Source organism: Neocloeon triangulifer, unplaced genomic scaffold (genome assembly GCF_031216515.1).
Source record: "Neocloeon triangulifer isolate White Clay Creek 2 clone unplaced genomic scaffold, ASM3121651v1 ptg000014l, whole genome shotgun sequence".
Taxonomy (NCBI): Eukaryota; Metazoa; Arthropoda; class Insecta; order Ephemeroptera; family Baetidae; genus Neocloeon; species Neocloeon triangulifer.
Window position 1 is genome coordinate 10179526 of NW_026775556.1, and position 21257 is coordinate 10200782.

The 21257-nt window shown below is 37.6% G+C and overlaps 6 protein-coding genes across 8 annotated transcripts in view; 2 read left to right on the forward strand and 4 right to left on the reverse strand.

Annotated features, from left to right (window-relative positions):
* Positions 1 to 49: 49 nt before the first annotated feature.
* LOC132199637 (protein amalgam-like) lies at positions 50 to 3629 on the forward strand. The gene is made up of 10 exons (XM_059624516.1): positions 50 to 202; positions 1370 to 1507; positions 1844 to 2071; positions 2127 to 2248; positions 2303 to 2462; positions 2566 to 2663; positions 2725 to 2908; positions 2960 to 3087; positions 3142 to 3328; positions 3388 to 3629. Exons 1-10 carry the CDS (start codon positions 166 to 168, stop codon positions 3579 to 3581), a joined length of 1476 nt encoding a protein of 491 aa, XP_059480499.1. The 5' UTR covers positions 50 to 165; the 3' UTR covers positions 3582 to 3629.
* Positions 3630 to 3651: 22 nt separating this feature from the next.
* On the reverse strand, positions 3652 to 6032 carry LOC132199638 (protein FAM98A). The gene is made up of 7 exons (XM_059624517.1): positions 5854 to 6032; positions 5386 to 5591; positions 5160 to 5320; positions 4995 to 5105; positions 4762 to 4941; positions 4386 to 4707; positions 3652 to 4190 (listed from the first exon to the last, which is right to left on the reverse strand). Exons 1-7 carry the CDS (start codon positions 5889 to 5891, stop codon positions 3919 to 3921), a joined length of 1290 nt encoding a protein of 429 aa, XP_059480500.1. The 5' UTR covers positions 5892 to 6032; the 3' UTR covers positions 3652 to 3918.
* Positions 6033 to 6242: 210 nt separating this feature from the next.
* LOC132199939 (uncharacterized) lies at positions 6243 to 9234 on the reverse strand. Of its 2 annotated transcripts, none has more exons than XM_059625054.1 (5): positions 9055 to 9234; positions 8833 to 8975; positions 8609 to 8766; positions 7859 to 8415; positions 6243 to 7790 (listed from the first exon to the last, which is right to left on the reverse strand). In XM_059625054.1, the coding sequence occupies exons 2-5, from the start codon at positions 8850 to 8852 to the stop codon at positions 6912 to 6914; spliced, it is 1614 nt and encodes a 537-aa protein (XP_059481037.1). In that variant the 5' UTR covers positions 8853 to 8975; positions 9055 to 9234; the 3' UTR covers positions 6243 to 6911. The 2 variants fall into 2 exon arrangements, with proteins under 2 accessions (XP_059481037.1, XP_059481036.1); XM_059625053.1 differs by having other exon boundaries at positions 8833 to 8989.
* Positions 9235 to 9813: 579 nt separating this feature from the next.
* On the reverse strand, positions 9814 to 12437 carry LOC132202025 (zinc finger FYVE domain-containing protein 21-like). The gene is made up of 5 exons (XM_059628649.1): positions 12155 to 12437; positions 12041 to 12091; positions 11006 to 11256; positions 10848 to 10948; positions 9814 to 10693 (listed from the first exon to the last, which is right to left on the reverse strand). Exons 1-5 carry the CDS (start codon positions 12275 to 12277, stop codon positions 10542 to 10544), a joined length of 678 nt encoding a protein of 225 aa, XP_059484632.1. The 5' UTR covers positions 12278 to 12437; the 3' UTR covers positions 9814 to 10541.
* A 224-nt stretch (positions 12438 to 12661) lies between these two features.
* LOC132202023 (NADH-ubiquinone oxidoreductase 49 kDa subunit) lies at positions 12662 to 14993 on the reverse strand. The gene is made up of 8 exons (XM_059628642.1): positions 14833 to 14993; positions 14291 to 14522; positions 14034 to 14235; positions 13788 to 13975; positions 13561 to 13724; positions 13165 to 13414; positions 12876 to 13113; positions 12662 to 12818 (listed from the first exon to the last, which is right to left on the reverse strand). Exons 1-8 carry the CDS (start codon positions 14934 to 14936, stop codon positions 12781 to 12783), a joined length of 1416 nt encoding a protein of 471 aa, XP_059484625.1. The 5' UTR covers positions 14937 to 14993; the 3' UTR covers positions 12662 to 12780.
* A 297-nt stretch (positions 14994 to 15290) lies between these two features.
* The window catches only part of LOC132202024 (band 7 protein AGAP004871-like), a 54441-nt gene continuing 48474 nt past the window's right edge, over positions 15291 to 21257 (forward strand). For both annotated transcript variants that reach the window (XM_059628643.1, XM_059628644.1), the window contains exons 1-2: positions 15291 to 15695; positions 15872 to 15977. In XM_059628643.1, the coding sequence (XP_059484626.1) occupies positions 15881 to 15977 (97 nt within the window). In that variant the 5' untranslated portion in view covers positions 15291 to 15695; positions 15872 to 15880. The remainder of the gene's footprint in view (positions 15696 to 15871; positions 15978 to 21257) is intronic.

Below are 21257 nucleotides of genomic sequence, written 5' to 3' on the forward strand. Positions count from 1 at the left end.
AAAGCTAGTACGCACAGCTGCAGCCTTGTCACAATGGCAATCAATAATTTCGAGATGCGAGATGGTGGTTATGTGGTTCGGTCAGTCAAGCCAGGCTGTTCTCAGTCGTAACTCAAACAGTGAGGAGAGCGCATAGTGTTCGCATATCACTGGAGCTGTCAACTAATGGGTCTAAAACAGAGCTGGGCGGTTTTCCTTGTTGGTAAGATCATATTATTATTAGTTTACCAAGTGACTTTTAAAAAAATTATATATAATTTGATTTAATTGTGTGCGTAAAAATTCTACACATTCTAGTAATACTATTGGTTTAAATTTAAAAAAAAATCAAGTGCCAGCAATGGAACCGCCGCATAAGAAATTTATTTATCGGCTTTTTTTGGTTTTCAATTAATATTATTGAAATGGAAGTTTTAATTAATTAAAAAAACAGCATAGGCTAACTTGATTCTGACGTTAGAAAAAAGTTAAATTATCAATATATTTGTTATTATCCAAGTGAAGAGTGATCATTCCATCGATTTAATTAATAAAGAAATTTAAATTAATAAACCTTTTCAACTGTTTTGCTAATTTTGTCGCTAACTGAAAATTATTTTTTTTTTCAAAAATTTTTAAAAACTTTTTTTTTTAAAGCTATTTTTCTTTCCCTTATACCACGCAATTGCGATTTATTTTTAGCCCGCAGTCCTCATCTAATTAAAAGAGTGTGTAACTACAATTTTGAATGACATAGTGGCCACTGCGTGCGCATTAGTCACAATGGTAGAAATTTTTATAACTAGATCCCTAAGTAGACACATAACCGCGCTGTTTCATGCGAGTAATACAATAGCTGCTTCTATTGTTGTGATCCCTTTCATGCTGGCGAGGCGAGCTAATCATCCACTTAAGCGCCCTTTGTTGCCTTAAGCCACACGTACTTACGTGAGGACACCGTGTGCCCTCTAAATAAATTCAAAAGACGTAATAAAAATCAACAAATTGGTCTATTGTTTTATAGCTTCAATAAAAATTCAACAAAAAAGTGTACACCAATGTTTGTGAAAAAGTAGATTTATGATTTCTTTATTTTTGGTTCACTTTCCCTTTAAATATATTTTTTTTAATCAAAGTCATGAAATTGCATTTGTGTAGCTATCGTAAAGATTTTTAAATTTACGCCAAGGGGCGAGAAATATTCAAACAAATCTTTTGGTGGTAAATGGTGACTCAGCATCCGCATTAAGCTCAAATTTCCTCGCCCGCATTTCAAATTGTCGTATTTCTACTCTTTGTTTCAGAACAAATTATATCTCCCTTTTTCTATGCCTTTTAAAACCAATTGAATAATTGGTTATTTAAATAGTAAGTCGAATCTACTTTTAAGGTTGCATATTTCTCCTGGCCCAACCTTTGGATTGTCGGCAGCAGAGTCAGGGTCCTCCCTTCATCAAGGGAGTTCCCGTCACCGTACGAGACCGAGAAAATGCCACCGTTTCCATTCCTTGTGTGGTAGAGAATTTAGGTAAGTCTTTCTAACCACTCTTAAATAGGCGCTAGAGTTTTTAATAGGCAAATTTTTATGTATCTTATCGTTGGCGGCTCACACAATGGCACATTATCGAGAGCGGCAGCCCGCATTATTAACCCTTTGGTGACCCTGTGTCGATCATCACCCAGTCTGATCTTTTTATCGCTTAAGAATTTTAATTGACAGGCCAATATTAATATAAGTGAAGAAAGTAGACGTGCAGACAGACGTGGTTAACTAAATCGACGATTTGAAGCCAATAAAAACGTCATTACTAACAATTATAGGAGGACTAATTTAATAAAATACTCTTGATCAAATAAAAATCAGGTGCATCCACGTTAAGATGGCTCAAGGGTGAGGAACTTATTGTTGAGCGCACGGCGGTGGACACCGACCCTGTGGTTTCTCCAAACGACCCCAGAATCTCAGTTTGGCCAGACAATAGTCTGCAGGTGAAAAACCTGAGGGAATCAGACGATGGAGAATACACCTGTCAAGTTGCTCGACTTCCACCACTTAAGTCAATCCAACGGACGAATGCGATTTTGGTGCTTTGTGAGTATGCACAAGTTTTAAAGACTTCCAAAGAGGATTACGCTTTTTATTCAAGACCCACCAACTGTTCATTTAAATCCTGACGTGGAAGAGTTTGAAGTGGAGTTGAATTCAATAGTTTCTATTGAATGTGTCGCCGACGGAGTTCCAAAGCCGATCATATCATGGACTGAATATGTAAAAAATATTAAATTTATTTTTTAAATTTTCTAAATATTTTTGTAAACAAAGGGCGGCGCTGTGCTCACGCCAGACGAATTGAAAATGCTGGGGACCGTCCCGAAAGTTGAGTTCCGAGCAACGACAAGACATGCGGCAGGGCGGTTCACATGTGTGGCCAACAATGGGGTTGGAGAACCAGTGAGCGCGTCGACGCGTCTAAAAATACTGTGTAATATAAGTGACACTGATTTGCGTTCATTGCCAAGAGAGTACTTCTTGTCGAAGTGCTATACCCGTGAGAATTTAATTGACGACATGTGTGAATTTTGTAGATCCACCCGAAGTGACCATGGAAAGGGAGTGGGTGCACACGGGCCACGGCGCCAAAAGCGAGCTCACCTGCCGAGTCAATGCCGAGCCAGAAGCCAAGGTTGCATTTGTACTCCAATTACACATTCCAATTTTAATTTTATCTTTACAATTCAATTCAGGTGGAATGGTTAAGGCCGGACGGAGAAATTTTTTCTCCCTACAGCAACCCTAGGTTTGCGATTTCTGTACTGGGTACGAGGAACACGCTCATCATAAGAAGCGTCCGCGATAGTGATTTGGGAAAATACAAATGTATGGCAGAGAACATCATGGGAAAAGGCAGCGCAACTCTGGAGCTTACTGGTTAATTTTTATAACAGTTTAAGAATTTTAAACTGAAAAAATTTTCCCTAGGTCTTTGTAATCCAGTAAAGATAAAAGAAAAGCTTGGCCTTGCCATGGACTTGTCCTACAGTATCATTTGGGAAGTTGATTGCTATTCTCAAGTTTATGATTATCTACTGAAGTTTAAAAAAACAACGGTAAAAATTACCTATTTTGGAAATTTTGATTTAAAATTATTTTCCAATTTTTAGGATATCGAGTGGTATAATCTGACGATCCCGTCTGCAAGCTCACATACGTATACCGCAGTTTACTCCCAAGATTACAATTTGAGTGGGTTAGAACCATCAACAGAGTACCAGGTTCAAATTCAAGCTAGAAACAAATATGGTCTAGGCAGGCCGTCTAAGATTTTTTCTTTCACAACTCTTGGTTATGGTAAAATCAAACTAATCTCTTCTTAACTTCGTATCACATAAGTAAATGTTCAAAAACAGGACAAGCCCCCACTGAACCTATAAACCAAGAAGAATTGGAAGTGATAGAGAAAGAGGAAGTTATCGAGCAAGTTCATGTCACTGTGGTGAAAACAGCAGTTTTTGCGACAACATCTGCTGGCACAACAGTTGAGAAAATTCCAATAATATTTGTTCTAATTGTATTTTTCAATGTTTTTGTAAAAGTCTGTTAAAATTTTGTACTGTTCTATGCCATTAAAATTAAAATATTTTTAGCATTATCTAATTGTTTTTAAAGTTTACAAACAAATATTATGTTTTTAACTACATAAACTTATGCTTTATTATTTTAACAGCAAATTACAAAATGGCATGATTTATACCCAAACAGCGGGTGGAACTTGAAATAGAAAAATTAAACACTCGTCAATTCTTGATTATTTGAAACAGGTTTTTTGTGCATGAGTGAATTTTAAGTAAAGAAAAATGAACTTCAGAAATTCAAATTCAAATCAACCAATTAATTAATCAGAGAAAGGCACCAAGCCTAGAGAGAGGAAGCTCACCTGACTAGAAGTGGTCTCTGCTGCGGCCTCGAGCATAATCGCCTCGAGCGCCTCCCCTGTTTCCACCACGACCACGTCCTCCATTGTAGAATGAACGATCGGTGTCACTTCCTTGCTGGCTCCAGCCACCCTGGACTCGGCTTCCTCCTCCTCGGCCGCCACCCCTATGACCTTGGTAGCTGTCTTGCGGAGCATAGTTACTAGAGGTACCCATCTGTTGGTTGTCACGGTTGGGTTGCACATATCCACCACGACTATTTTGGCCACGCCAGTTACCTGGGAAATATTTTAATTTTAGTAAAGGTATGCTTTTATGGAAATTAGTAGATTTTTAGCAAAACATAATATGTTTTTTGTAAATTGATGATAACCTAAAATTTGCTCAATTTAAATTTTTTAGGTTTCTTTTTGGAATTTTTTGTAGGATTACAAAACATAAGTTGAATGCTGCTTTAATATTTAAATCTATACCTCTGCCACCGCCACCGCCTCCTCCACCTCTAGGTGCATCGGCAACTCTCTTATTCTGCCAGCTTGGCATTTCTTTGGGAGGTGCTGCTTGCTCTGATGGGCGGCCTCCTCTGTCCGGAACTTTGCCAATGATGATGTCATTGACACCAGACTTGGTGTTCTTCCTCACAGAGGCGTTGCTAGTCTTTTCGAGAATTGACAAATCTAAACGGGCGGCCAGCAGGTCCGAAATGTCTACAGCTGGCTCCTTGCAAAGGGCGCTCTTTCTGTTTTGATATTCTTTGGCCATGTCATCCTGCCTGTCTTTTAGTCTATCGGACCACTAAAAGTTTTGTAAAATTAACAACTAAAAATTTGACCTTATACAATTTAGTACCTCAAACGACTGCACAGTCACATTCAGCCTCGTGATCAAAAGTTCACGACGAATTTTAAACTCGCTGTGCAGTTTCTGTTGCTCCTTGACCAGTGCCTTCCACTTGTCTGGATTCATTGGCTTGTCGAAAATTGCTTTGCTGACCAGATCGGGATGAGCCGTCTTCAGAATTTCGGCAAGCTTTAAGAAACATAGTAAGCATGGGACTATAAAAATTCAATTTCTTTTACTACCTTGGTTTCAACTTTGGTGAAGAGAGCAGCGGCAGTGATGTTGTCAGGGGGCTTGGAGAATTTCAGTGCCAGCAACATATTTTTTAGATCATTGTGCGGAGACGCAAGAACCTGATAAAGAAACACAATAATTTATAAAATCAGTATTATTATCCGTTAACGAACAGGTGGTGGTTTGGCAGATCTGTTGGACTCAGGGTTGTTTGCTTCAATCATTTTGGCTGATTGCAGCTCAGAGAGAAGATACGTTAGGAGAGCATTACGTGCTGCCTTTGTCTTCAGTCTTTCATTGACTGGACCCTCAATAAGGTCACCATAAGGACAACCTATTATGTTAAAAAATACAAAACGTTACAGGTTAAAAAAATTGATTTAAATTTACAAAATTTACCAAGTTCCTTCAAGAAGCCGCTCGTCTCCAGCATAAAGTGCTCAGCATCTTCCGGATCGGTTACAGGAGTGATGTGCTCGTCGAGGTCACACAGAGACTTCAGTTCCTGGCTGAGCCAGGCAACTAACTCAGTGAAATCTTTGGAAGTCACTCCATCTTCGATTGCCTTCCTGAGACGGCCGTCCTCATGCATGGGCCCGGTATACCTATGTATGTATCATTATGCATTATTATCATAATTAATTCGCATTGATTAATTTTTTTTAGAAATTCATGCATATAATTATGTACATAATACGAAATTTTTAGATTAATACAAATTGTCATGATCACGAATCACTGACTTGAAGTGAGTCAAAGTTCATTTCTCAAGTGACAATTTCCAAATTTTAAAATGCCGGTGCACAAAAAAAAATATGCTCTCCTAAATCGTCTCTATGTACATAAATCCAGTCAAATTGCACTTACCCGACATCACCAAGGATCTCAATAATAGCTCGCTCCATAATGTACCGGAAATTGTTAGCTAGTGCAAGATTTTCAAGCTCAAATAATGACAAAGCAACGAGGAACTTAGAGACTTTTGTTTGGTGTGTTTACTGCTGTTTTTTCAGCACCGTCTCATTTCTCATCCTTGTTTCTCATTGTCAGCTCAATCAAAACACACAGGGCTGCGCGCGCAACTTGTGGGAACAACCGAGTCGAGACCCGCGAATATAGCCCCTTCTGCCTGGGCCAGGATCAATTAAATCATTAATGTTAATTTGTTAATGGTATTAATTATATTATGCGATCAATGGTTAAACCGTTAACCGGGTTAAGCAAAAACTCACACAAATACAATATTTTGAATTCAATCTAACATCTAATCAGTTAATTTTTATTTAGTTACATTACATTTCGCGACATTATTTCCGATTATTTCGATCACAAAAATTAATTTTTCTGTGCCGCTCAATAATAAAAGGATTGTTCTTTTAATTCATTGCTATTCCCAATCACTATTTATGGATGATTAAAAGATCACTCACTTTTGGATCTTCCAATATAAATTTGAAGCCAATTTGGTCAAGAGTCAAGACCTCCAAACAGGAAATATTTTTTGGCTTGTCTAGAAAACAACATACTTGCATACCCTTGACACTGAGAATCAATTCAAGTCTCGGAGCGGCATGACTGGAAGAAGGCAGAGGGTACTTTACTAATAACATAATGCAAGTGCTCGGCTTTATAGTTTGAAAAAGCAGAATTAAAGATATAGACTTAGCCCATGCTGCATATATGGATCCAATTATTTTTTTCAAACACATAATACCTGATATTATTTATAATTATATTATTTGATGAATGGTTTTTACACTAAAATACACTATTTATTTAATTGAATCTCATAACTACAGTAGTCAATTTTATTTATACATATAGGTATTTTACTATTTTGATGGCACGTCAAATTTTATAGGAATTCTTCAAATTTACATTCATAATTGTTTCTAACGACTAGAGATGAATGCTTAAAAGAGCACTCAATCGTCCAAAACAAATTTGAAACCAATTTGTTGAAGCCCACCAAATAGAAAAGATTTTTTGGCTTCCCTTGAAAATTCAAAACTTGCAACATCGCACTGAATCAATTTGAGTCTTGGAGCATGAACTGGAAGGAGGCAGAGGAACTTAACCAACTCAAGGCAAGTGCTGGGCTCATCACTGATACAAATAAACTCAAATGACTTAAGATTCTGCAAAATGCGTCCTTTAACTAGCATCTCAGTTAAATGGGCCAAGTGATAATTATCAGAAAAATTCAATTTGTCCGACAAAGAAAATTTCTTTAAGTCTGGCGCTGCCAGGACAAGTGCAGTTAAATCACGAGGGAAATCTTCTTCAATGCATGTGAAAGAAAAATGTTTCATGTACTTGAAGTTGTTGGCGTTCACTTGAAATTTAAAGAAATTGTCCTCTCCGTCGTACAGATCTGAGAAAACGTCAAGTGTACGGAGATTTGGGCACTTGACAAGTAACTCGTAAGGGTTTGTACCAACTTCAGAATCTCCCTGACTCAAAATCAGTTTGTGAAGCTTGTCACCACAGTGGGTCAGCAGATCAGAAACATGAGAATCTTTGACATCACTCAAATGCAAATCTGTTAGGTTGAAAAGAGCTCCAATTCCATCCAATTGCATTTTTAGAGGCCCTTTCAGATGCAGTTTTTCCAAAGAGGGGACAAGTTGTAAATCAAAGTCACCCTTAACATAAATTTCTTTAAGGGATAGTTTGCTTTTGCCTCGGTAAGGACGGAAGTTGTGGTGCTCTGCGCCTCCTGAGCAGTACTGTAAGCACGGCAGCTGCTCCATGCACTCTGCTTTGAAGTGCTTTGAGTAGTGGGTCTGCTCATCAGTCTCCAACTAAACAAATAAAAGGTCAAAATATTTTTAACATTGTGAACATAATATAATTATATGATTTAACAAACCTTGTCATCGTTAAAATAAAAATCATATGTGCACCAATTGATGTCCAGTTGTTCCAGGTTCTGGAGAAGGAACAAATTTTTCAAAGTGTCAAAGTAGACCAACTTGATGGTGACACACAAAGTTTGTAGCTTCGGAAAATGGTGAGCAAGCTGCGCCAAGTCTTCAGAGTCACAAATATAATTTTTCAGGACAATATGCTTTAGTTTCTGGAATTTCAGCAAGTAAGGCATCACATTTCTCAGGAAAAATTTTTTCTTGGGGTCTTCCTTCTTTGGCGATAAATATGTCATAGAGTCAGTTTGATGATAGCGCTTGTCAGAGATTCTCTCCAAGTTGGGACACTTTTCAACAAGCATAAACCACACTTTTTGGTCACGCTCAGTGTCCGTCCAGTGCAATCGACAACCAAAGATGCCAAAGTCAAACTCCCTTATGTTGGCATTCAAGAGACGAATAACCAATTCTAACATCCAATCAGCCTTGGCAGGGGATAGCCAATTTTCAGTGCTTTGTTGGCTTGCCATGTAACTCAAGATTTCCTTTTGCAATGGAGGAGCTGTAATCAAATAAACTTACTTATTAATAAAAATCAATTTTTTTTCTGCATGAATTATTAGTTTTAAATATTTAAAATTATATTTTAACTATTTTGAGTGTACATACAATACTTCATGGAACTTTTTGAAATTAAAAGTCACACAAAAATTTCATTTAAAATTTGCAAAAGTTTTTTTTGTATAATAACTCACACAGATACTGAAATGGCTCTAGAGAGGTCTGTGCACATTGTTCTCTTGCTAATTTTTCCAAAGCCAGGTTTTTCAAAGGCCTCAGGTTTTTCAATTTTGATCTTTTCACTCTGGCATTCTCCAGAAGTTGGTCTAACTCCAAATCTCCATCAGCGCTTCTGAAATTATAATTTTTTCATTATTTGGCTTCCGTACAAAAGACGTGTTGACTAAAATATTTGTACCTTCTTGCTCTTTTTGACATTTTTTGATTCAGTTTTGGTTTTGGGTGAGAAGTTTAATCATCCTTTGTCAAAAGCTGAGAGTAATTTTGCTTATGTAAATTGCCTTTCAAGCAATAAAAAATTGCCACATTATCCTAGATTCACTGAAAGCAACACACTGTATAAATTAAAAAATGAAATTGAACTGAAGTTAAATGACGCTTATGCTAACCACAAACTCACCAGTATATTCCCAGATCTAACAATAAGCTGTCGCTAATTTTCCAGTTTGTAAAGCTAAAATTATGTCTCAGTGTGAGTGAGAAGTGAGAGGCGAAAAACCATCAACGCCATCAACAAGTCAAATATCCAACAAAAACATAACATAACCACATGGCATGGCGGGCATGGCTTTACCTTGTGTGACGTCACAGTAGTCTCCTGGCTCCTGCGCTCTGCTCTGCGGCACAGCCCAGAGAGCCGCTTTTGTACATCATGAAGAAAAAGAAAAAAAGAAACTCGTCGTCTTTATGGTTCGTAATTTTTGTAAAGCGACACAATAGGGAGTGTGCTGTACATCAAACTATGAGCAATGAGAAAAGGCGAGATTTTGACCTCATCAATGGTTTTGGTCGGAAATAAAATATATAATGGATGCGCTAATTAAGTTAGCACCAGCAAATCCCATAAGAAAGTTAGCATGTGAATGAATATCCATATCATATCCCCCAAATAATTTTTTATACAGAAACGTTAAATAATGCTCAAGAATGAAGAGCAAATTTAAAAAAAAATAAATATTACAATTATACAAAATCTGATCTTATTGATATCTCTATTCTCTATTGTGTCTTTTTACTGTCGTTGATTTTTCAAATCTGGGCTTCCAAAGTTTTTGTAATTCCTTTATTTTTATTTGTGAATTATTATTAAATTTAACAGATATGTTAATTTATATTTTACTATATATTTTATTTTGTGAACAAAAACAGTTGAGATTAAAATTTTGATAGTAAAAATAATTTTTTTAAATTATATTATTTATTTTGTTGAAGATAATTAACACATAACATATTAAAACAATTAAGAGTTTTGCAATTTCAAAACTTGAAAGTAACATAAGAAACAATAATTTAGACTCCACAAATATTTGCATAAAATATAGCTGAAAATTTTAATTACGTTCTAAAAATATAAGGAAGCATTGAAAGTTAATGAACAAAATTAAATATTAAAATGGAATCCAGATATATAAAGAAATGCCTGCAATAGACTGCACAAGCTCCTTACTTCAATTTGATTTTCAGTATTTCATTTGTTAATCTTCTTATCAAAATATAGTTGATCAAGACTTTATTTTATAAGTTACTGAGATAATTTTGTCCTCCGTATAAATATTTTGTTAACCTTGCCAAATTTTGACGAGAACCAAAAATAGATATGGCGCAAAAATTGGCAACGATAATAAAATTCATTCTTAAAGATTACTAATTTGTTCATATTGGTTCCCATTTGATTTAGCAATTATAAAAATTAAAGCAGAATAGCAGAAATATTAAAATAGTGTAAGAGAGTAAATATCAATGAGAACACCTTAAGCCGAACTACTCCCTCTCCTAAAATTATTGCATAGCGTGAGCCCCTCGTTTGTTTACATACAAAACTATTCCGTTACTCTTTCTTGTTGATCTGTTTTTTCTTTTAAAAAGTGAAACATCGAAAAAGTTGATCTAAGAAACGGCTCGGCTGTCAGTTGCCATTTTAAATCCGTTTTGCATTGCTGAGAGCCAAGATATGGTTTGACTTTTATTGCAGTCAGGTGGTGCCAGTAGAGTCATTTCTTTCACAGTACCTTCATCATTCATATAGGTGACAAACATTCCTGGAAATTTTTAACATTATAATTTATTTACTCTTAGAACTTATAAAATTAGCAGGTTGATTTAACATACCATCCCACAAATCTTATAGGAGAGCAAAAAGGAAATTTGAAGTTAAAATTCCTAAAAATTGTGCGTTCGGAAATAATTCCTTACCTGGAGGTACATCAGGAGAGCGTAGGAGATTCAATTCCATAATGTTGACCAACTGGACAGGTTCAAATTCATCGCCTGTGCTGCCTTCAAAGTTTAGTAGCCTGAGAATAAATTCCAAAATTGAAATAAAAATCATGCAACATTAAAAAAAAATCAACCTGTGGTCTTGCGAAAGCCGACAAATGAACTCGAGCCGTTTTTCGTTACCCTCCGGCAACTTAACGAGTTGGAAGAGAGCACCAGCAGTGAGCATTCTTAGTTCCTTGTCAAAAAATTCATTTTCTTTCCGTGATATGTCTGCGCAGCTCTCACAGTGTCTGACAGGGTCCACAAAGCACATTCGTGGAAGTTCCAGTCTGAAGTCACAGCAGTTCTTGCAATAAATCCTCCCGCAACGTCGACAGTGGTGCTAAAATAAAATTTAATCATAAGATATCAAAATGTACAGAGATCAAATCACTAACAAGACAATTATTTTTTAATAATAGGTCTTGGACAGTTATTTCAAGAATTTACTTAAAACGGAACATTCACATAGAACATAGCAGAGTAAAGCAGGATTAAATTTAGAAACAAAAATTGTTTACTTTGGATCAAATTTTTTTCTGTACCAAGGATAATCAAAACAAAAGTGATAATATTATCGGATATATTATATCAACTATTTCTTCATTTATCTTTCTGGAAAAAATATTTGAATGAAATATAATAAAGAGCAGTAAATGAAATAGATCAAAAGAATGTACTAATATTAAATAATTTCAGATTAATTTTATGGTTGATTATTATAAATCAATTTATTTATCATAATTAATTATAAATAATTTTTTTTAATTGAAGGATTTCACTTTAAATTTTAAATAAAAACGATTTGTGTATTCTGGTGTATTCCATGTTGTTTTTTTATGACTAAATCAAATCTGATTTGGTTACTAGCTTGGGCATAGTTGGCTGTTATATCATATAATTATCTTTCTAATTGGCAATATGTATTATGTACAAAGTTCACGAAACGGATGTCAACTTCTGCTGTCGCTTATCAACCGCAACATGCTAAAATGTGCTAACCGCAGAATCAGCATATGTACTCAAGACAGGGAGTTATATATATGTATATACCCAAAATATTATGTCAAGTGCAAAATACAAAAGCAAACTTATGTACATGTAAAACACAAGAAAAAAATGCTTACTCTTCTCGTGAGAAAGTCGAACTTCCTTTTGCAGTCTGTACAACAGGCACTCTGAAAGTACATAAATCACAGTATTGGACCTAAAGACGTCTTCATAAGGCTTAAAATACTCACGTCTTTGTCTGCCACCCACTGAGGCTCGCCCAAGAGAAATGGACTTTTGTTTGAGTCGTCGGTGGCCACAATCCGCAATCCAGATTTTGAGCGTATCAAGCGTTTAACGCACTTGTTCTCCATGCTCGTAAGATTGCGAGTGTCCAACTTTCACATCCGCTAGTCTGGACACCAGCTAATTGATGCGATTAAGTCGCGTAAGCTGTAATTGCGGGTAATTTACTGGAGCCTATCTGGACCCACCTACCCTAGCCATGCCATGTTTACACTTGGAGTTTGGAGTAGCGAGTTTTTCCTTATTGCCGGTAGGGGGCTTTTTTACTAGCCAATGACCTCTGGCTTTGGTTCGGTCCATTCACGAAAGAAGAAAATTATTATCAACTTCATGTATTACGAGTTGAAAATTTCTGATACACAAAATTAATATGAGCTGTAAAAAAATGCATTCATTTGATAAATTGTTCAGAGAAAGAGTTGAAAGATATTCAATAATTACTAGATACTATATTAACATAATAATCCCCGGCAATCAGGAATTAACAATTTATTTACATTAAATTATAAAGAAGCAGGTGAATGTTCTTTCTCCAATGGGTTGATAATACTCCCTATGGCTCTTGCATCGCTCAACGATCAATCTCGCCAAACACAACGTCCAAGGTGCCTAATTTATGTATTAACAAAAATAGTTATCTTTCTTTAAATTTTGAATTTGACTTACCAATAATAGCTACAATATCTGCCAACATGTGGTTCTTTCCAATTTTATCTGTGGCAGCCAAGTGCGCAAATCCAGGAGCCTTAATCTTGCATCTATAAGGCTTGGAACTGCCGTCGGAAACTAAATAAACGCCAAACTCGCCTTTCGGCGCCTCGATAGCTGTATAAGTGGCTCCAGGTGGAACCGAGTATCCTTGAGTGTACAGCTTAAAGTGATGAATGAGAGCCTCCATTGAAGTCTAAAAATGTAATTCTGAGTACAAATATTATATAATTTTTGTAACTAATACCTTCATCTCGGATCTTGTGGGTGGACAGACTTTGGCGTCATCAGTTCGAATGTCGCCTGCAGGCATTTGGTTTAAGCACTGCTCAATTATCCTCAAAGATTGTCTCATTTCCTCAGCGCGAATCAAGTATCTGTCATAGCAGTCCCCTTTGACTCCAATTGGGACGTCGAATTCCACTTTGTCGTAAGCGTCGTAAGGTTGAGACTTGCGCAAGTCCCATTTGATTCCAGAGCCTCGCAACATGACACCACTAGAGAAATATTCATTACCATTATGAAGCATCAAAATATATTTTCAGATAAATGTTTAACAAAGAGATATGACGAAATAATCAAAATATTATTCATGCGGCATTAATTCCACAACATTGTTATTTTTAATTTTGTATTGTTATACCTGAAACCGTAGTTCAGAGCATCCTCAGCAGAAACGATGCCAATATCCTTTGTTCGCTGGACCCAAATTCTGTTGGTGGTCAAGACGTCTTCAACTTCGTCAATACGCTCTGAAAACTTGCTTGCAAACTCATAAATGTCGTCCATCAATCCAAGAGGCATGTCCTACAAATTAATTAAATCATAAGATTTTGCAAAATTTAAGAGAATTTAAATAATTATATATACCTGGTTAACTCCACCAGGTCTTACGTAGGCTGCGTGCATTCGGGCACCGGAAACTCTCTCGTAAAACTCCATCATCTTTTCTCGCTCCTCGAAAAGCCAGAAGAACGGAGTCAGTGCACCAATATCCAGAGCATGAGTGCCAATGGCCATGATGTGGTTCAGAATTCTGGTGAGTTCGGCAAAGAGAGCTGGAGAATGCATAGAGAAGAAAATTACACAAGTTGAAAATAATGACAAAAATCTTACTTCTGATGTACTTGGCTCTGAGAGGAATGTCGATGTTCAATAACTTTTCCACAGCCAAAGAATAGCACTGCTCGTTGCACATCATGGATACATAGTCGAGTCGGTCGAAGTAAGGCAGTGCTTGAGTGTAGGTCTTGTACTCGATGAGCTTCTCAGTGCCTCGGTGCAGGAGACCGATGTGAGGGTCTGCTCTCAAGACCGTCTGAAATGCATTGATCAATATATTATTAACTAACAAATTTTAAAGCAGATTTTACCTCTCCCTCAAGCTCTAGGACTAGACGAAGCACACCGTGAGCCGCCGGATGTTGAGGTCCAAAATTTAGAGTAAGGTTCTTGACTTTTTTCTCAAATGTGGGCTTGACAAAATTGTATGGCAGCAACTTCCACTTGGAGGTGACCTCGTCAGGATACAAGACAGCACCCTCATACTGCTTGATGAAATCAAGATCGGGGAACCATTTCTTTGCTCCTCTGGTTTGCTGTTTGCTGCAAAAGGATGGAAAATTATCAAAAGCAAAAACCACAGACGACTGGTGGAAATGATTTTTGTATTTTTTCTGAGCGGGAATGTATTTTATTAAAAAATTTATGCCATAAAAAATTTGAAATTAGCTATCAGTTCAAATGTAAAATTTTACAGTTTTATGTAGTTTTTATTACGTAATTGAGTTAATTTAGAAAAATTTCTTAAGCACAGCTGGTCGATAACAGACAAAAACACCGGCATTCAAAGTAGATTTTCTACGGCTAGAGGCAAGGTTCAGGCACTTTTGAGGCATAAATAAAATCTACGTACTTGGCCACATATAATGAGCCTCCGTTCTGCAACAAAATCTTGCCTCCGGTCGGCAAATTCACCGCCGATTTGCGAAGAACAGCGTGTAACACACTGGCAGCCATTTTTCGGACGGCTGATCGACGAAAAAAATATTTGAAGTTCGTGAGGGCACCACCGTCGCAGTCGCAGAATTAGCGGGTGTTCAGCGGGTTGCAGCATCCAGGCGGTCGTGGCGGTGACGGTGCTCACTGGAGCAAAGTTCAATAACCGGTTGGGAACCGTAACTCTATTATGAGTGAAATGCTAAACTATGAGCATTTAATTTGGAAGGTAAATTATTAATGAGTACTTTGCCATGAACAATGGATCGAAAATGTTTTACAAATAATGCAATTTTTAATTATCGGTAGTGAAATTTCTTTACCACCGGTTCTCCAGATGGCAATGTTTAAACCACGCCCCCCAGAGCACCAGCGTTTCCACGGGAAAGAGGCAAGAGGTATGCAGCAGAAGTGACAAGTAAACACGGGAGCCGTGAATTTAGTATTAAAATTTGATCGCACCGAGTCACGAACGAGCGACGGACATTCGATTGGGACCTGCGAAGGCACGTGACTATTTTCATGAGACTTCATTGAGCACATATCGGGAGAGACGCCAACACAACACACACAGGGTGCCTGCGAGCGAGGGGATGTTTTGACACCAGCCGTACAGCACCACCACTCGCGCTCTCATATCATCTACACGGAGATATAATTTGGCCGCTTTTGCCGCAATAGCGCTAGCTCGCCGACAACTATTTTGTCTTCCTCTCCGCCGCTCGTGAGTTTCACTCTTTTTTCAACCTGGAGACCCTCGATACCCAAGTGGACCTTAAAGTAAGTTTTTTTTATTTCTCTACTTTTTCGCACGTCCGTATCGAGTTGCCATTCGCAATACTGCGTCGCACTTGAGTTGGCGCGCGTAAATTTTGCTCTACCCATATACATTACATAAACCGCACACACCAGAGAAAAATATGAATTACACGGAACTGATTTTGTTCAATCAACAGATCGACGACATGGAGCAAGTGGACGCCAGCAGTAAAAACGATGTACGAGCCGAGACTGTTGTAAATCTGCCCCAGCAGGCCCGGCCCAGTGTTAGCGCCGCCGTTGGTGAGTTCTTTTTTCACTTAAAACTTTGGACCCTTTTAAATGAGAAGTCTGCACGAGACGTCCTTTTTTCGATTATGATCGCACGCGAATTTGTTGACCGTGGCCAGGAAAGCGTTTTGTAATTAACGAATGTTGTACCGATTTAATCGCCACATTTATGCAAATGAAATTGTTCCCGAACGTGTCGTGTTGAGTTATTATATAACACGTACGGCATAGCGCGCGCGGTATCAGGTGCGTGAGCTTGTTTTGCAGCCTGGACGGTGGGAATTTGCGTTTTGTGCTATTTATTATTAGTCCGTGCGCTTTCCTCGCGGGCATGAAAGCGACATTAGTCAACAGTTGTCTCTGCAAGTGGAACCGTCGTAATAACAATGAGCTTTGTGAGGGTGCACTCTCGAGAGAGTGTGTGTGTATTTTATAGTTTTTACGTGTTGTTTGCCCGACTTTGCGCGAGCTTGCTGTTGAATATTGAATGCGCGCTTACGCGGAAAAGCTCCACTGTTTAAGTTTAAGTTTGCTTGTATAAATCGCTGAAAATAATTCAATCTTTGATAAAATTGGATCGGGCATGTAAATTCTCTTGGAGAAAGTTCCAAATTCTTGCAAGGAAAGAATTCCTCACAGAACATAACTTAAAAAATTTGATTTCAGATGTTCTTATTTGTTTTTTAGTAAAAAGAAACATTTAATTTTTTTTCAATAATTATTTATCCCTCTTGAGTGTGGCGAAGCGATAGCAGTCTTGCATGCTAAATCTCAAGGGCCGATAACAATGTTTTTCCATAGAACCAATTAGACCCACTAGGCTGATTCTAATTTTTACTGAATTTTTTACAATCATTGATAACAAAGAGTGATAAGGTAACAATCAGTCCAGCCTGGAGTTTAATGAGAATTTTTCTTTTTACATCTAGAACATTCTGGTTTACGTCGGGAGATCAATAAAAAAAAAAAGACAAATATTCATATAGAAAAATAAAAATAATTATGCTTAACAACTTAAAGCTACCAACTAGTTTTTTTTTGCCTATAATGCTTTACACGCCACCTGCTAAAAAAAAATAAAAATTTTTATTATTATTATTTAATTTTTACGCTGAAAGGTTCTATTCAGATCAACTAAGTAATAAAATAGTCTACAAAATACACACGCGCAATAAAATTTAGAGTTGTAATGTTTCATGAAGAATAAAGTTTTATTTTATTCAATTCAACACAAAAATGAACACTTTATTTAAGTGCCAAAGTATATATTTTTTTAATTAGATCCTTCTACACGAAATTTGAAGTTGGTGATTTTCAATAAAACTTATTTTAAGCCAACTTGGTGATCTAGAGTGCAAACAAGGTCGGCCGAATCGGTTTGAAGCAATAATCCGCAGTCGGCTCAGCATTTTGCCGCACAAAAGCTCAAAGAAAGAGATTTTTATCTCGACGTTTCTGTGCCGGGCGCGCGCGACATCACAAGCAGAGATGGCTGATAGGCGGGATTCACCGTGCAGACTTCTGGTCCTTTGACTTTTCCTTTTTCCTCTTCCCGCTCGTCGCCCCGGTTTCGTTGAAGGCCTGCGTTGCATGCGCTCTTGCAGCCTTTCAAGCCTGTGCAGGAAGAAAATTCTAACTGATTGATCTGTCTGCTAAGAGCCGCTGCGGCCCTTGGTGTACCTGCAAGCGCCGGAGATCATGGATCTCCTGAGCCGGCAGGGCTCCGAGCGGTCCTCCCCGGCGGCCCCTGCGGCCCCAAAATGCTCCAAACTGCAAAGACCGTACCGAGAACCGGCGCCCATTTCTGAACGCATTCAGCGCCTTCGACGCCGACTCAGTCACGGTGCGTTTTATATTCTAAAAAAAAGCACAAACAGCAGCACTGCCATAGCGAGAGAGCACTCAAAAGTAGTGAGAGCAGACAAGGTATAGACCGCAGGGTACGTAATCGAATCAGTCACGAAACTCACGCAGCCCCACTCAATAGCAAAACCAAGTGCCAAAACCGGCAGTAGAAAGTTCGCAACATTTTTCCAGGGCATTCGTCAGCTGAATTTCAGATTCGCAGTAATTTATACTTCTGTTAGTTGAAAATTATTTCACTTTAGTTTGTATTTTTAGAATAGTCTTATTTGCTTGTGAGGTTTATTAGAATTGTTTCTCGTTTGTTCTGTTATTTGTTTTAGCGGAATATATAGTTTATGTTAAATTAATTTTCTATGCCCTTTAATTTCTTTATAAAATAAATACTTTATATTTAGTTATTTTATGTGTTGTCTTATGTTGTATTATTGGATTATGATTTATTCAATCTAGCGATTTTGGCGGAAACTTTGGCCAATCAATTCTCATATCACGGGATATGAGGAGGATGTGCCAGTAATAGGTCCTTCCGGACGTCAAGGGGCGTTAGAGTTGCGTCACAGCTTTGATAATAGAGCTGTTGCTCGGCTTAAGAAGCTATAAGCAGAATTCCGACTCACCCTCTACACGAACTAAGCACACACCATTCCGCCAAAGACTTCATTAATTACTCAGCAGCATACCTTTGTGCGAAAAGCTCTGTCAAAACAAACTTGCACAGATTCCTCGGAGATTAATGAATGACGTCTTCAGGCGAAAAAGGATAAAGTAAAAATAATCTACTCGCATTTAGCCGAAATTCTCGCCTCGTTAGGGTTCGGCAAATATTGGCCTTTGCTCCCTTGTGAGGAAAAGAAAGTCTTCCTAAATGTATTCTGTAATTAAAGCTGCAGCCTCTCGTCAAAAGTACATTATTTGCCATTCAACCTCGGTTGGGTAATTATAGCTCTAGCGTGTCTCCTGCCGCTCTAGACGAGTCATTAGAGCAAATATTATGCAGCCCTCGGCTCTGTTTACTCGGGTCGACTGTTAGATAAAAGTTGTGGAATCTAAACAAAAGTCACCTCTTGTGATTCTGTGAATTATGCAGTTAGTTGGAGCGGAAGAAAAAGGCGACGAGGACTTTTTTTCCATTCTGCAGAATTCTCTAATTAGGATCGATCTTGTCGCATGACAACCACTAGAGAGGGCGGTCATTAAAATTTAATCACTCCGTTGGCTCGTTCTTCTCCCTGAGCCTGTTTCTTGCGGCGCCAACTACTACCTCTTACTTTCTGTTTAACTTTCGTGTCGAGTGAGAGCGTCGCGCGTACCAAAAAGGAAGAAAAGAGTCGCTCGGGCCGAAATAACTTCTCCGCAGACAGGAAATTCGCATTTCACTGCGTCCTTTGCACTCGGTCCGTGTCTCGAACACGTAAAGCGAGATTAGGTTAGCCCCTGTGAGAATCGGGCGCTAGGCAACATGCTCGGCTGATGAGCTGCGCGGATTGCCTATTTTCGGTCTGTTCGGGGGGCCATGCGGAGTGAATATATTTCTGCTGAAATCAGCCCGTTGTGCTTTTATTGTAAAAGGATGGCGTCACGAAGCCGGTATTGCGGGTCTCCTTTTGTTGAAAGTTACACAGCGGCTTCGACGAACACTTCTTAAAGAAAATCTTTAACTTTTTTTCATAAATTAAATATTTTTATATAATTGAATAAAATTTCTAAAATACTATGAAGTAAATAAATTTGTTTTATATTTATTCTAAAAAAGTTTCTATAATTAAAAAAATTTTTTTCACAAATTTACACACATTTTATGTAAATCATTGGAATTCATTGTTCCTTTTTATTGATTAATTTTGCTTATTATCATTATTTCATTCCGTTAAGATCATAAAAATAAAAAATAAGAAAATAATTGGCATTCAAATTAGATTAGGTGTGTTTAAACGTCCGTTTATGAAATGAGAAGTATAATATTTTATAAATAAATAATAATGAAAATAATCCAGCTTTGAATTTTCAGTAGTTAATATATGTTGACAGGGTGCAATATAATAAATAATGCATAATTCTAGTTTACATCGCTTAATTAATAGTGCTTTTCTACTTTCAAAAGTTGTGCCTGCAACTATAATTAATCCTCAATCGCTGATCTCTTCGTTGGAATTTGTCAGTTGTGAATATGAAAAAATTAAATAAAGCCGATGTGCACAACGATTTCTATGAATAAGTGTCTGCAAATAGAGCAAAACAAAACGTCACCAACATTCATGATTATTGTGCATTATTTGCATTACTCTACAGCATTTACATTACAAGCAGAGCGACACGTGTTCTTGACTGTTTTCCATATGCAAGCAGCCAGACAAAATCAATTAATGCTGATTCGGCCCGGTTTTATTAGAACAGAGAGTCCGTCGCTCTCTTGCTGCACTCCCAGCTGTGGCAAACCCAAACCCATCGAGACTTTCCTCAGAAAGAATTGCACGGTTGGGCGAATGGACGGAGGGGAAAGCAAACATAAGCATCTGCTCGTTTTTTTAATAGATTCGCGCTCGCCATTATTGTTTGGGGTTAAACTGGAGCGGCCTTATTTTTATTTACCCCGCAGCAGCTTATCCATTTTAAATTCGCGCCCCTCGACGCGCGTTTGGCCTCGGCATCTGCGTCCTAATGATATTTGCGCCGATATCCTGGATAAATTATTCATAAGCAATTGTGTCAGAGTCTCGGCAGCTTCTCGGAACAGAGGGCGGCGTACTTTTTTAAGCAGGCAACACAAATTGGCAGAGAGTGTGGCGCAGCGCACTCCCTAAATGGCAATAATGCTGCCCCGCCATGCAACAAAACCCGTGAATAAAATATTTCTTGCACGCACTCGGCGTGAAATTTGTGTGGGAAAAACTGAACTGCTGACTTAGAGGCCAAATTTGGACTATTTGCTGACAAGAGACAATTTTCATCAGAATAAATAAAAAAAAAAAAATGGTAGGTACAGACGATTTTTTAATACTGCTTTGCTCAATTTTTGCATTTTGATACTCTCAAATACCTGTTAAATTAACTTCAGGGATTTTTATTTTCAAATTGGAGTAAAATATTTATCTTCACTTCCAAAAAATATTTAGAAAAAATAAGAGAACAAAAAATTAACAATTAACAAACATTGGAGTTCAATACGGGTTTGCTAAGAGTATGAAAATTTGAAATAGTCAAATCATTCCATGTCGATTAATCTTTTTCTTTGAGACATAAATGTCATTTATGTCAGAAGAATATTTATTATAGTGTTACACCAAAGCAAGATTCGGTTACGGTTTGTGCCCTCTGAATTTCCCAGGGCAGAGACTAAAAAAAATAAGCGTAATATAAATCTACTCAAAGTGACGGTTAGAGAAATAAAAAAGCTGTAAATAATGAACCGTTTCGTGACTAGAAGCT